The sequence below is a fragment of the Watersipora subatra genome, chromosome 8 (assembly GCF_963576615.1).
Source record: "Watersipora subatra chromosome 8, tzWatSuba1.1, whole genome shotgun sequence".
Classification (NCBI taxonomy): Eukaryota; Metazoa; Bryozoa; class Gymnolaemata; order Cheilostomatida; family Watersiporidae; genus Watersipora; species Watersipora subatra.
Genome location: NC_088715.1, coordinates 40,021,538 through 40,035,179, shown reverse-complemented (window position 1 = coordinate 40,035,179; position 13,642 = coordinate 40,021,538). Strand labels below are relative to the sequence as shown.

General features: G+C 35.5%; 1 protein-coding gene across 1 annotated transcript; it reads left to right on the top strand.

The window, feature by feature from the left end:
• The first annotated feature begins 645 nt into the window (after positions 1-645).
• LOC137401508 (E3 ubiquitin-protein ligase RBX1) lies at positions 646-12,809 on the top strand. The gene is made up of 3 exons (XM_068087892.1): positions 646-837; positions 11,001-11,150; positions 12,454-12,809. The coding sequence occupies exons 1-3, from the start codon at positions 757-759 to the stop codon at positions 12,550-12,552; spliced, it is 330 nt and encodes a 109-aa protein (XP_067943993.1). The 5' UTR covers positions 646-756; the 3' UTR covers positions 12,553-12,809.
• Positions 12,810-13,642: the final 833 nt, after the last annotated feature.

Sequence of the window (13,642 nt, the reverse complement as noted above, 5' to 3'; positions counted from 1 at the left end):
ATTTTGATCAAAAAAGTTCACAGAATTATTAGAAATTGTGGTTAGTAGAATTTGTAAAGGTGCACAAAAATTTATATTAAATTGTAGCCTGGAATGTCTTTGTTAAGCTGCAAAAAACAAATCAAGATTATTTTGAAAAGAACTCTAGCTATACTCAATTTTGTGTAGCTCTATTTTAATTGTAAAGCTAGTGAAACATTAATTAGGCTGGGGGAGCAGTCAACCAATAACTAATTAGTCCTGAATGGGTTAAAGCAGCTTAGCTTAGTAAATGCGTCCCAGTATAAAGTCTATTAATATAAAGTAAGTTTAGTATAAAGTATATTAATTGGTTTCGCTCTCAAATAGCCCGATATCCGGAGAATGTAGTCTTAAGTTGAACATAAAATAAAAACATTCAACACAAAAACATGCAACTCAACATGTTTACGTTTTCACAGACAAAGATTTTTGTGGTATGTCTTCGGCCGTCGCGTATCAGATTTGTCCCCGATTCATCAACCTCTATCAACTTTAATCGTAATAGCCAAATATGGAGCTATTTGAGAAGCTTTAATAAAACTACGAAGGGCTGGACAACTTAGCACTCGAATTGTACCACATAAAAAGCGCATTCGCTATATATGCTTCTAGCGCAATTCCTAGCTCTATGGTCGAATAAGGTTCTTCCTCTAATATTCAGTCAGATTGTTGCATACGAAAGTATAGGACGTATCAACAAAAGTTTGTGACATAATTGCACTTATTGTTTTAGTCATGACAGAAATGGATGTTGACCAACCAATGCCTGGCACGAGTTCAGACAAAGGAACTAAAAAGCGCTTCGAAGTGAAAAAGGTATATCTATTTAGTAATTATTCTATCACAAGGATTTTGTCTTGTATCTGGTTTACTGAAATCGGCAATAAGCTTTTGATCCTTTTTTCAGAGAAAGATGGCTCGTTAGTGAGCAAAATGAAAATTTTTTTGTAGGTGATATAATACGCGAGTTTCGATATGGAAAAATTGTTATGCATAACTAATCCGAATCCACATACAACATCAGTGTTGAAATTGCTGTCAATGAATTTTATTTTATTTTGACTGTTTAGTTTCTGCACTTTTGCATAGCTTGTGGGAACTAATTTCATTATTACTGGTTCAAGTACTAGTGAAGGTGTTAAGTTATTGTAAGCAATACTGATATTTACCAGTATAAGTTACTTTATCCTTTTATGTCCAACAATTGAATACCCAAGTAATAAAATTCTAAAACAATAATATTAATGACAAGGTTAGATTAGTTAATGAAAGTTACATCCTTACTCGAACGGTCATCCATGTTTGTTTGCTCAGACCCGTATAGCTTTGAGTCTCAACAGTCAAAGAGAGTCGTGACAGTCCATAGGTAGAAAGTTTTGGCAGTTGAGATGGTGGCGTAGAAGGGGCTCGCCTGTTGGAAGAAAAATGAGGCTTCATAGGCGGGTGGAGCGAGAGACTCCTCAGCAGGCTGAGGGAAGAGTGCCTAAGCAGGCCCTCTGGAAAGAGAGAGAGAGCGAGCTCTGCAGGCTCTCGGGGAAAAGAGAGAGCTCTGCAGGCTCTCGGGGAAAAGAGAGAGCTCTGCAGGCTCTCTGGGAAAAGAGAGAAGCTGAGTCATTGATGTTGATGAGGCAACAAAAGTCTAGTCATAGAGGCAACAAGAGTCTTCATGACTAGACTCTTGTTGCCTCCCTGACTAGACTCTTGTTGCCTCTCTGACTAGACTCTTGTTGCCTCTCTGACTAGACTCTTGTTGCCTCTCTGACTAGACTCTTGTTGCCTCTCTGACTAGACTCTTGTTGCCTCCCTGACTAGACTCTTGTTGCCTCTCTGACTAGACTCTTGTTGCCTCTCTGACTACACTCTTGTTGCCGCTCTCACTATGTAAAATAGGTAAATAGTTGCAAGTGAAATGAATAGGGGAAGCTGGGTCAACAATCACATTTATGCGAAATATGGCAAAAGTGAAGCTCTAGAATTGTTAAACTTTTCCTTTAAATAGACTAGTGTGTGTTCTATGGAACTGGAAATCCGCAATGGTCAAGATTTGGCCAGAATGAAAAAATGCTCGTTTAAAAATTTGTTGTCGTGTGTCCCAATTTACCCCAGTTTTGGGGTAAGTTAGGTCTGACAATGGGGTAAGCATTCAGAAGAGTAGTTTTATGACACAATAATGCTTTACAATTACAACTGCTGTATATTTTGGATTCACCTTAAATATATTTTACACTTATAATTGTTATGCGCATGTAGCCATGTACATATGTGATATTATGCGTAAGTAATATTATTAACAAAACATTATAGCTTACCTTTATTAGGCGTAATAAGCATTATTAGCGTAATTTTCCATAAATTTCCTTCACATCTACATGTATCTTAACACCAAAGCTGACACTTCCTACTGCTCTGGTAGTTGTTACTGTAGAAAGTGGGCCCTTAGTACCCCTACCCGTAATTTTTTAATGGCCTGGTTGGATCTCCTGGTGACACACTTTCCAGTTCAGGTTTGCTGTTCGTTTCTTGAGGGTCCTTTTGTAAAAGATTACCAGCCAAACAATTCCTCACATTTTGTCACCATTAAAACAAACAAATAACTTGTGATTTCCATCAAACTTTACTAAAACAAACTTTTCTATTCGAACTGATTTCTCCATTTCTTTATTATCAGTCTCTGTCGCCAGTAAATCACTGTCTGGACTAGTCTTTGAAAGCGGTCTGCAAAGGTTTTCATCTGAGCTTTGTATTGAGCTTTTTCCTTTTTTTGTCATTTTACTTGGGATTTTTCAGCTGCTGTTTTCTGTAGTGCCAAATAGTATTGCAGTCCTAGCTCTCTTATGTTTACAGTAGCTTTTCTATGTGGTGCCTTAGTGGTGTATGCAAATTCGCGGGAGTTATTTCAAAGACTTTAACTGTTAAGTGCGAAGACTATTGACTCTATTCACTGTTCTAAAACTTCTCATCTGTTAGGCTTATATGTGGTCTATATGTATATTTCTCAAAGTACATGTATGTCTGTCTGTATCTATATCTCAAAGTATGTGTGTATATAATGGACATGTTGGTACGCATTCCAGCTAGTAGATCTTAAAATCTTGCTATTAAAATCACGCGTCGCGACGGATTTGAACTCACGACGATTTGATGACAATTTTCCAATCCGGACACTCTACCACTGAGCTAGAACACCATAGTGATCGAAGTTGTTTTAATATAACGGATACGCAATGCGTGTGCTAATTATTTTAGCTTTCATCGTCAACGAGTTACTATGCTTCTGTTCAGAAATATTTTGGGACTTCAGTAAGTATATGCAACGCGATGCTTATTCGTCTTTTTCGTTAGGGCTAATTTATTCCGCCCACGATAATTAATCTCGAACTTAAAATTTGGCGAATTATGAACTGATTATATACATTAATAAAAGATAAAATTATATACGTCGCTGAACTTGCCATGGCGAGTCATCTGTATCCGTTATACATACTATAAATACATAAATACATACTAAAACTTCTTTCAAGTATGTGTTTAGTAAACTAAATTCATTCAAGTTAGATTCAGAGTTTATGATATACGTTTGTCTCGAAGGTAAAAACTCTCCACACAGTACATTGTAATGTTATATTATCTTGGGCACGCAGATCATAACCACTAAATTCACTCAAATCATTACAAGTAGGTACCTATAGTTACCAAGGTTAACACAGTATTTTGGCACTATTTTTGATGATGATGATGATTAGTACCTATAGCCTACGATATTAGCCTACATGCCATTTTTTGCAGGCCAACACTGAAACGAACTGAAATCATATAATTCTTATATCAAATAATTTTGGATTGTAATCGTAGCAAAATAGACTATATTTAGCATGTTACCATTACTTGCTAATAATTTCACATTTACATTTAAACACCTTTACATTTGTATGTTTCCTTCTAATTTATTTCAACAAAAGACTTTCAAGTTATGAAATTTTAAATTTGCAGTTGTTTGAAAACCTTTACAGTTGTTTTATTTATTTAGTTGTCCTGCACAAAAAATTTTCCTCGTGGTTTATAGGTAACAGTTGTTTGACAAAGTTTGAAAGCCTTTACAGTTGTTTTTATTTTTTCTCTTAATTTATTTTAACTACACAAAACATTTCTCTCATCTATAGTCTGAAAGTTAGAATGGCAAATGTTGTTATATGTTAAATACAAATCAATTTTCTGTCTGAAGACTTTTTTATTACCTGGGCAATGCAAGGTAGCACAGCTAGTATATACATATAGACCAATCTTGGTGGGGCAAGCTGGGTCAGTGGCCCAGCTTGCCCTACCAAGATTGACCCAACTTGCCCCAGCTGTTTTTTCTGCACAAAATGTACTTGTTTTCACTATTTGTTCTAGCAGCTACAAATACATGTATTTATGTGCTAACTTAATTGTGAAGTTTTAGCCATTAGTCATTCTGAATTACATAAAACTATAAGTTCCCCTGTCATACAGCCCACGACCAAAGTGATATTGGAAAAAAGAAAGGGTACCGATGGTTGAGAAATGCAATATTAGCAGTCAAATGGCACTGCAGTGCAATAGGATAAATGCAAAGGTAGCTGTAATGTACTGGGTGTTATTATGTGCAAAAGACAGCAATAATGAAAGGAAAAGATTATATGTTTATATCTCTTCCCCGCAATAGGAGAAGTGCAATATGAGAAGTAAAATGCACTAATATTATTAGAACAACCAATATTATTAATATAGTAATACATTAATAATAGAAAACCAATGCACAGTTTTGTTTACATTTTAAAGCGTCAGCAACCAATATCAAAAAGTTGTGATATTTATATAGATTTTTAGAAAATCTATTTAACAAAACTACTTATAAAAAGTAATAACAGTAACATATTGCCCAACATCAGTCACTATATACTTCGATCCTGTAAATTCGAATGATTATTCTTATAATTAAATCTTATAAAATCGAATAATTATTCTTATAATTAAATATTGTAATAATCTCATAAGAATCGTTAGAAAACTTATCATCGTCATTTCCTTTACTTTCAGTGCTTTAATATATAATGATTGTATATATATACATTATATATAAATCATTATATATATAATATAATGATTTTTAATAAAAGTTGGTTACTTTGAAATCGGCAAAAAAGAAATGATTGCTTTTCAGTACTTCTGCGTTAATTACAGAAACCTTTGGCAATTGGACAATGCCATAGACTGGTGAAATGTGCACATTTCTTTTCGTGAAATGCGCACGACTTAATGGTTCTATTCTCTGTCGCTCGGCATTTCGTTTGCCGGTCTTAATTTTGCTAAAAATAAGGCTTGGTCAAGGTTTAATAACGATTTTAGGCCAACTTAATCTGTCTATTTATGTATAATCCGATCAGATGGATAAGGTTTAGGATATTGTCTACAAATTTCAAAAACTTGGTAACATATTTAAATAGGTTTATATGTGTTTTGTTTCGTTATTATACTTTAACGACTTGAAATTGAAAAATGGTTAAATTTGCTGATGAGATTTCGGTACAAGGGTTTGCGACGGTGATGATGAATAATTTTCGTGAGTTGTGTGCACATATGCATCTATCATAAAGCTCCCAAACAATCGCTTCGTTTGTGTTTGGTCATGGGAATACTTCTGTTTTTTTCTACCAAAATCATAGAGTACAATTTGGCAGGTAAATTTTACATCTATATAAATCTCAAAGTTTATGTGTCCTGCGGTTTGTCAGGCTATAGCTATTAAAATGAAGAAGCTGTATCACAGAAGATTTGATCTCCGAACCTCCCATTCACCAAGCAAATACCTTACCAATTAAGCTACATGATATTCATGGATTCTTTGGGCGATTTATGTCGCTATTTGGGTATATGCTATCGCTCTCCGTTATGGCGCAACATAATTTTATGGTTGTTCCCAAGGCTCTTTTTAGTAAGCCTAATCAAATTAGCCATTGGCAATGACAGACAACTACATTACCTCTCACTGTATATAAGCTGATTTTTAATACCTGTGCAACGCTGGCCATTTCATTAGTTTGATATAAAACACAGTAGGTGCTCCTATGATGTAAATAATTCGTTCCAGGAACATTTACGTTATAGGGATTTTAAGTAATAAGAACAGTAACATATGGCATAGGTATAGTTATAGGTAAATTGCCTAATCTGTTCCAAGATTGTTCACAACTCACCTCTTTGGCCTTACAAAAGGCTATAATTTGACTCAAGTTTTCTAATTTGTGGGCTGTACTGTAACTACAGTATTATTGGTTGTTCTCGGCAAATTTTTTCTTTTTCTGATCAATCTCACTGGTTTTATAAAACAATTGTGATAAGTTTGCAATAGTTTTCTATGATTTGCTTATTCTTTCTGAACAGCAAGGTCAACTCTGCATAGTAAAACTAATAACAAATTTTTTATACATCTACAATAAAGTGAAACAACAAAAATATTTTTACTATAAAAAGAGGTGATACCTGTTCATCGTCTATCTGTATCCAGGGGTCAAGGTTAGGATAAAAGATAACTTTTGACGATACTCGTGACATTGAAATTGGTGGACCGACGCTGTAACACCTGCATCAATCGATCGCCTTCAAATGTTTATAAAAACCTACGCAGCAACCTATTAGTGCATCCTCAGGATACGATTTTGATCCATTCCAGGACTGCCATCATATGATTAAAAAATTGTATGCTGGGGTATAGAAACCATAGTAGTTATATGATGCAAACATCCCCTGGTAAAAATCATCAAAATTTTATATAATTACTGTACACATTGAAAATTAGTAACCAAATAGTATGTTAACACTATTTTGTAACAATCTTAGTAACATTACTTACAGTTACTTTATTGTATTCAGTGATTATGATCTGCAATAAAATGTAACATAATATGCCATGTGCAGTATGTATGTAATAAAATTTAACATTAGAATGTACAGTAGGGAGTTCTTACTTTTAAGACAGAAGTACGTATAACATAAACTTTAAATTAGTCATCTCAAATTAGTTTAGCTTGAAAAAAGCACACCCTTAAAGTTAAGTCCTAGTATGTATTTTTAGCTATTTTACTGTATTTCAACTTTTTATTACTAAATTTTTATCACCTGTCAGTTTCTGTCTTCACTTTCACTAAAACTTTTTAGCTGACCTGTTGAAAACTTTTTTCAACCTAATTCGGTATGAAAGCCTGAATGATGCTGTTTTGTTAGCTGGATTTTTGTTAGCAGGTTAAGAAATGTTGTCTTACCACTGACCTTCTGTTTGAAGGGATTGCAACTCCAACTTTGCTACTGGTTTTAAGGGAAAAAATTTAGCATTTGACACACAAAAATTACTGAACTGAGAGAAATCGGTCATTGTGTCTCTTTCAGGCGTTGTAAAAATAGTTTGGCCGAACAACATTTGGGCTTTTTTGTTATTTCTACGAACATAATAAGCACACCGACTGCCAAATTTGAACTTAGGCGAAAATTTTGTTGAATATGTATGGGGCAAGGCCAAGCATGGTGTCACACACAAAGGCAATTTTTTTTCTGCCTTTAGCAACCATAATTTTTAGTTAATTGGCAAGCAAACATGTTCAGACATGTGGAAACACAAAAGTTTTCATAATGAAATCTTCTCTTATGAAGATATTGGGCATGCAAGTAGGTTTTTCTGGTATGGTGTGTGACGCGCGGGACAATTGATCATCTCTTCTCAAACTTTGCAATTCATTCTGAAATAAATTTTTCTTCCATTTTATAATCAATACTATAGTGGATTTTATAGCCCAGGTGTTTTTTCCTAGCAAATGCAAATTTTTCCTTACCATTTAGGCAAGCAAAAATTAGTTTGTCCCGCGCGTCACAATTTAAGTGCATTTAGTTGCAGCCTGTTCTTTCAAAGCTATCTGAGATAAAAAATTCTCATCTATAATTCGATTTTGGGCTGCTATAGCTTAGCCAAACGCGCCAATTTGCTGAAGATACTGCAAGTTATAGTTTTATAGGTACATGGAAGTATTTGTGACGCGCGGGACATTTTTAATAATATGGTGATGCCTGCCTTTGTTTGGGAGTTCTCTTTGATACTCTGGTATTTGAAAGTAATGCTGGATATTCCAAGTCTTAAAAGCCAGTTTCTTTGAGAAAAATAATGAATTAGAATTATTTTATGAAGTTTTGTAACTCAAAATATGTAGCTTGTCAAGATTACTCTTTTGATACACACACACATACCTAGCATGCAAATCACGAGGTAATCCTTGAACCAAATGTGTATTTGTAAAGTATGGTTACAAAAATTACTTTCCACTCATGCATTTAATTTTCAGTCAGTAGAGAAAGTAGGTTTCCCTCATAAACACTAAGAATTTTTCAGAGAGAGTACGTTTGCTTTTTTCACACTTTCAAACTGGCATGTGTTCCAATGACTGCCAAACTGCTGTTAAAATCATGCTACACTTCCTCTCGGTATGGTAATACTGCCAAAATGACACCATACTAAACATGCCATCCTCCCTGTCAGGCAAGGCTGACAGAATAACACCACACTCAACATAACGCTCAGCGTCATGCCATACTTGGCGTTATGTTAGATGTCATTTGCTTGCAAGATGCCTAATTCGATGGATCGTAAGCGTAAGAGTAGAGAAATTTTCATAGCACAACATGGATTTAAAGCATTCAGGAAACTAGAGAATGAAAGGTAAAATATATTTAATGCCTATTATACATTTCTGAGCAAGTATACACAAGTACGTACAACATTTTTTATCAATCACACTACTTGTGGTTTGATGATGTAAGGTGAATCACGAATTTGAGTAAACATTCAACAGGTTTCATGCCATATACATGTATATGATATGTACATAATATGGTTTAATCTGTAATGAATATTAGTGTACAGTTTTATGATTATTTAGGTGTAGATAGCACAGGGAGAGAAAGAGATTTCGTATGGCTCCATCAGATTTAGAAGCAAAGCGTGCCAAGGAAAGAGAGAAAGGCCAAATATCGCGCTAAGAGGCAGAAGCTAATTCAACACCAGGAACAAGCACCTCTTCCATATTTTTAAGCTGACTGTCTGAATGAGGAGCGAGAAAAAAGCTACAGACAGCATTGCCACACTTTCCATGGAGAAAAGCTCTTTTGATTGGTAAATAGCTGTCCATGATGAGCCCGACCAAACAGGATATTGCCCTCCAGGCAGTTTGTCTGCCTAAACCAAAAGCGCGAACGAATTTTCAGCCACGGAACAAGCTACTTGAATCAACAGTGGAGAAGATAACTTCTTTCTACCGGGACAGTAAGATCAGTCGAGAAATGCCAAGCCAGAAGGATACCATCAGTGTAAAAGACAAGACTGGTAAGCGATGAAAACTTCGGAAACACTGAACTACACGTTAAGTGACATCTTTGAGATTTTCAAGGAGGAATATCCAGATATTAAGGTTGGCCTTAGTAAATTTAAAAAGAGTTGCGCCCAGTAAATTGCAAGCCAGTTTCTAGACATGTATGGTCAAATTGTCTGTGCTTGCAAATACTGCGAAAATGCGGATTCAGCTCTACTGGGACTGCGGCAGGCTAGTGTCTGTTCTTTGGAAATGCCTACTACGCTCCACCAGCTACTGAAAAGAACTGTGTAAAATGGAAAATGAATCATGCTGATTTAAAAAAAATGGTTTACTGCATGAAAGTCTGACAATCTTTAGGTTATATATGTTTTATGTTTAAATAAAATAAATGCAATATATAATAATATTAATTACTAGTGGGTTTAATACAAATATATTCACTGTTACAATTACAACTCATGGCAATTTGTGGTCTAACAACAACAAAACATAGAAAAATGTTTAATTTTTCATGATGTTATTTTTGTCCCGCGCGTCACAGTCCCGCGCGTCACAGGTGGTTGTCTTCTTTCAAACCTCACAGAGTCATTAAACTTGGGCCTGGAAACAAAATGGTATGTATTCCTAGCAGAAGGACAAAAGAGCTTTGCGCTTGTCAAATAATAATGTTATGAGTTCAAAAATTCAGAAGATTTTTCCAATTGATCAAAGAGTAGTTTTTCATGTCAAATTATGGTCCCGCGCGTCACACCAGCTTCAATGATTCATAATTTGTTAACACATTTCATGACAAGGATGAAATCTCATTCAGTAGTAGTTGATGTCAAGTACTTTCTAAAACAGTATGAATGACACCAAAATTTCGCATCTGAGCTGAGAGGTATGCGAGGAAGCGTTCAAATGTCCCGCGCGTCACAATCCTGCCAAAAACGGCTTTACCCTATGGTGAAATACGATTTGTATGGTGATGTGAAAAAATTATCATGTTCCACTTCATAAGATAAAAAAATCGTATATCAGGGTATTCGTGTCCTGAGGGTGCACTGTACATGTATCTGTTTTGTTGACACATTTGGCGATCTATTACGATGAACTAGAATGTCATGAAATATTATATATAATAGATGTAACGCTATGCGCATGTCATTTTTCCCGCAAGTGCAGCAAGATGGATTCACATTCAAATAGAGTTTGAAAGCTCACTCGACTGGGCACTACTCAATAGGAAATTTTTTATGTCGTATGAAGCAAAAACTTCACATAAAGTTTTTATGTTATCTGGAATTTACATTGTAGGAAGTATACGTTATAGGAGCCTCTATTGTAGTAGTGAATGTCAAATAAAACTCTAACCTGCTAAATGTTCGTTACTAAATAATGGTAGAAAATAACCTTAACCTAAGATGTTGTCGGCGACCCAACAAAAAAAAACAAACATAAAATTCAACTCCACATATGTGACTTGGCCCAATTGCCTCATGACCCAAATTGCCCTACCTTCCACTACTGATAACAGCCATGAACTGTGGTTTGGTTATGGTAAGTCCAATCATGCTGCCGGAAGTAGTCGGAAATAGCAACAAGGGATGTGTTTTGTCTTTACAGTGGAGTGCTGTTGCACTCTGGGCTTGGGATATAGTTGTGGACAACTGTGCCATCTGTAGGAACCATATTATGGATCTTTGTATAGAGTGTCAAGCCAACCAAGCTTCTGCCACGAGTGAAGAATGCACTGTTGCTTGGGGCATATGCAATGTAAGTAGACCGGTTTTTATTCGGGTTGAGCGGGCACTAGATGTGGGCTTACCGCAAGGAAATTCTGTGTATGATGTTTGCGTGCTAAATGGTCGCATTGTTGCAAGTACACATGATTCCAAAATTCAGCCTATCTCTAACATGAAGGCAGACATCAAAATATTGGCCTCAAAATATTAGCCTCAAAGTACGTAATAGCACATTTTCTATCATAAATGCGGAAACTTTTTCCTACATACATCGAAATATCAAGACCACAGTAAAAAAGAACTACTATTAGCCTGATACAGTTACTAATTATTTCTATGATGTTGCAATCAAAGTTTTTAACGAAAAAACCTTAAGATTTGGAGTTGGATAACGGACTTTGTTTCGAACAGAAACAACGAACGAGCTAATTATTGATGTAATCCAGTCATTATTAGTACAGTTAGTACGATTCGTTTTGTTGGCACTTCTACTGATCAATTTGCTATTATGGGTTTGTAAAGATTAAGAATATCAAATAGTATCGGTCTAATAGAAGCGGCGCTCAAATAGAGGTGGCATTCAAATAGAGCTTTCACGGTAATGACTGTACAGTAACTGTATGTAAGTAACTGTGGTACTATTGGTTTAACAACTTCGTCTCCTTTATCACTTTTACTTGGTTTAGGGCTAATGATTACGGTAACTTTAATGTCTATTCAAATGAATTTGTCACTTTTTTAGACAGCAATGTCTATGCTGGAAAAAAGAAATAAAAAATATTGTACATGTCCAATACAAAGTAAAATAAAATATATATTCAACTGTACTAAGGGAGTTGTCTGTCCATTTGTCTATTCATCTGGAACCAGAGTTAGATAGTAGGATGAAAGATTGATTTCAATGATATTCCAAATTGTGACATTCGGATCGGTAGACTAACACTAATACATCCACCAATCGTCTGCCTTCAAACATTTCTGAAGATTTGTGCAGCTACTTATTCTCTTTGATTTATCGGCGCACCTGATGATCTCTCGCAGCAGCTAAACTGCCAGGGTACTATTATATATAATAGAGTTACCCCTTTAGTACTATTATATATAATAGCGATACCCCTTTGGTACCGTTATATATAATAGAGATACCCCTTTGGTACTATTATATATAATAGAGATACCCCTTTGGTACCATTATATATAATAGAGATACCCCTTTGGTACCATTATATATAATAGAGATACCCCTTTGCTGCTATTATGAATAATAGAGGTACCCCTTTGGTACTATATAACTGACAAGATCTGGTGTCAACTAGCTTCTGTTCTCTTTGTAGCACGCCTTCCATTTTCACTGCATTTCCCGGTGGCTGAAGACTCGGCAAGTTTGTCCTCTGGACAACAGAGAGTGGGAATTTCAGAAATATGGTCATTAGCCTTTTGCCGAAGTTTTTACTTCACATTATAATATTGCTTGAGAATCTTATATATACCATCAAATCTAGAAATGGATGTTAAATATAGACTCCTGCGTGTTCATCTGATAGGCATGAAGTTGGCTGAACATTATTCACTAGGCCCTTGCAATATTTCCATGCTAGTATGCCATGAGCAGGTTTTTTGATACATGGATTTCAAGATGGTCTTGCCCGAACCAACATTTATATGAAAAATGCTCAGATGGAGAGTTCAATTTATTTCACTGCGCATGTTTCATTTAGTTTCTCATGTTTACTCGCATAACAAGATAGATGTACACCATGTGTAAGTTTACTCGCATAACAAGATAGATGTACACCATGTGTAAGTTTACTCGCATAGCAAGATAGATGTACACCATGTGTAAGTTTACTCGCATAACAAGATAGATGTACACCATGTGTAAGTGTACTCGCATAACAAGATAGAGGTACACTATGTGTAAGTTTACTCGTATAGCAAGATAGATGTACACCTTGTGTAAGTTTACTCGCATAGCAAGGTAGAGGTACACCATGTGTAAGTTTACTCGCATAACAAGATAGATGTACACCATGTGTAAGTTTACTCGCATGACAAGATAGATGTACGCCATGTGTAAGTTTACTTGTATAATAAGATAGATGTACACCATGTGTAAGTTTACTCGCATAGCAAGATAAAGGTACACTATGTGTAAGTTTACTTGTATAACAAGATAGATGTACACCATGTGTAAGTTTACTTGTATAACTAGATAGATGTACACCATGTGTAAGTTTACTCGCATAGCAAGATAGAGGTACACCATGTGTAAGTTTACTCGCATAGCAAGATAGAGGTACACCATGTGTAAGTTTACTTGCATAACAAGATAGATGTACACCATGTGTAAGTTTACTCGCATAACAAGATAGATGTACACCATGTGTAAGTTTACTCGCATAGCAAGATAGATGTACACCATGTGTAAGTTTACTCGCATAGCAAGATAGATGTACACTATGTGTAAGTTTACTCGCATGACAAGATAGATGAACACTATGTGTAAGTTTACTCGCATAGCAA

Bases quoted from the DNA above. Each gene is read 5' to 3' on its own strand.
- LOC137401508 (XM_068087892.1), top strand. From the start codon at position 757: ATGACAGAAATGGATGTTGACCAACCAATGCCTGGCACGAGTTCAGAC. The intron at 838-11,000 runs GTATATCTATTT...TTGTCTTTACAG, and splicing joins AGCGCTTCGAAGTGAAAAAG to TGGAGTGCTGTTGCACTCTG. The intron at 11,151-12,453 runs GTAAGTAGACCG...TTCTCTTTGTAG, and splicing joins TTGCTTGGGGCATATGCAAT to CACGCCTTCCATTTTCACTG.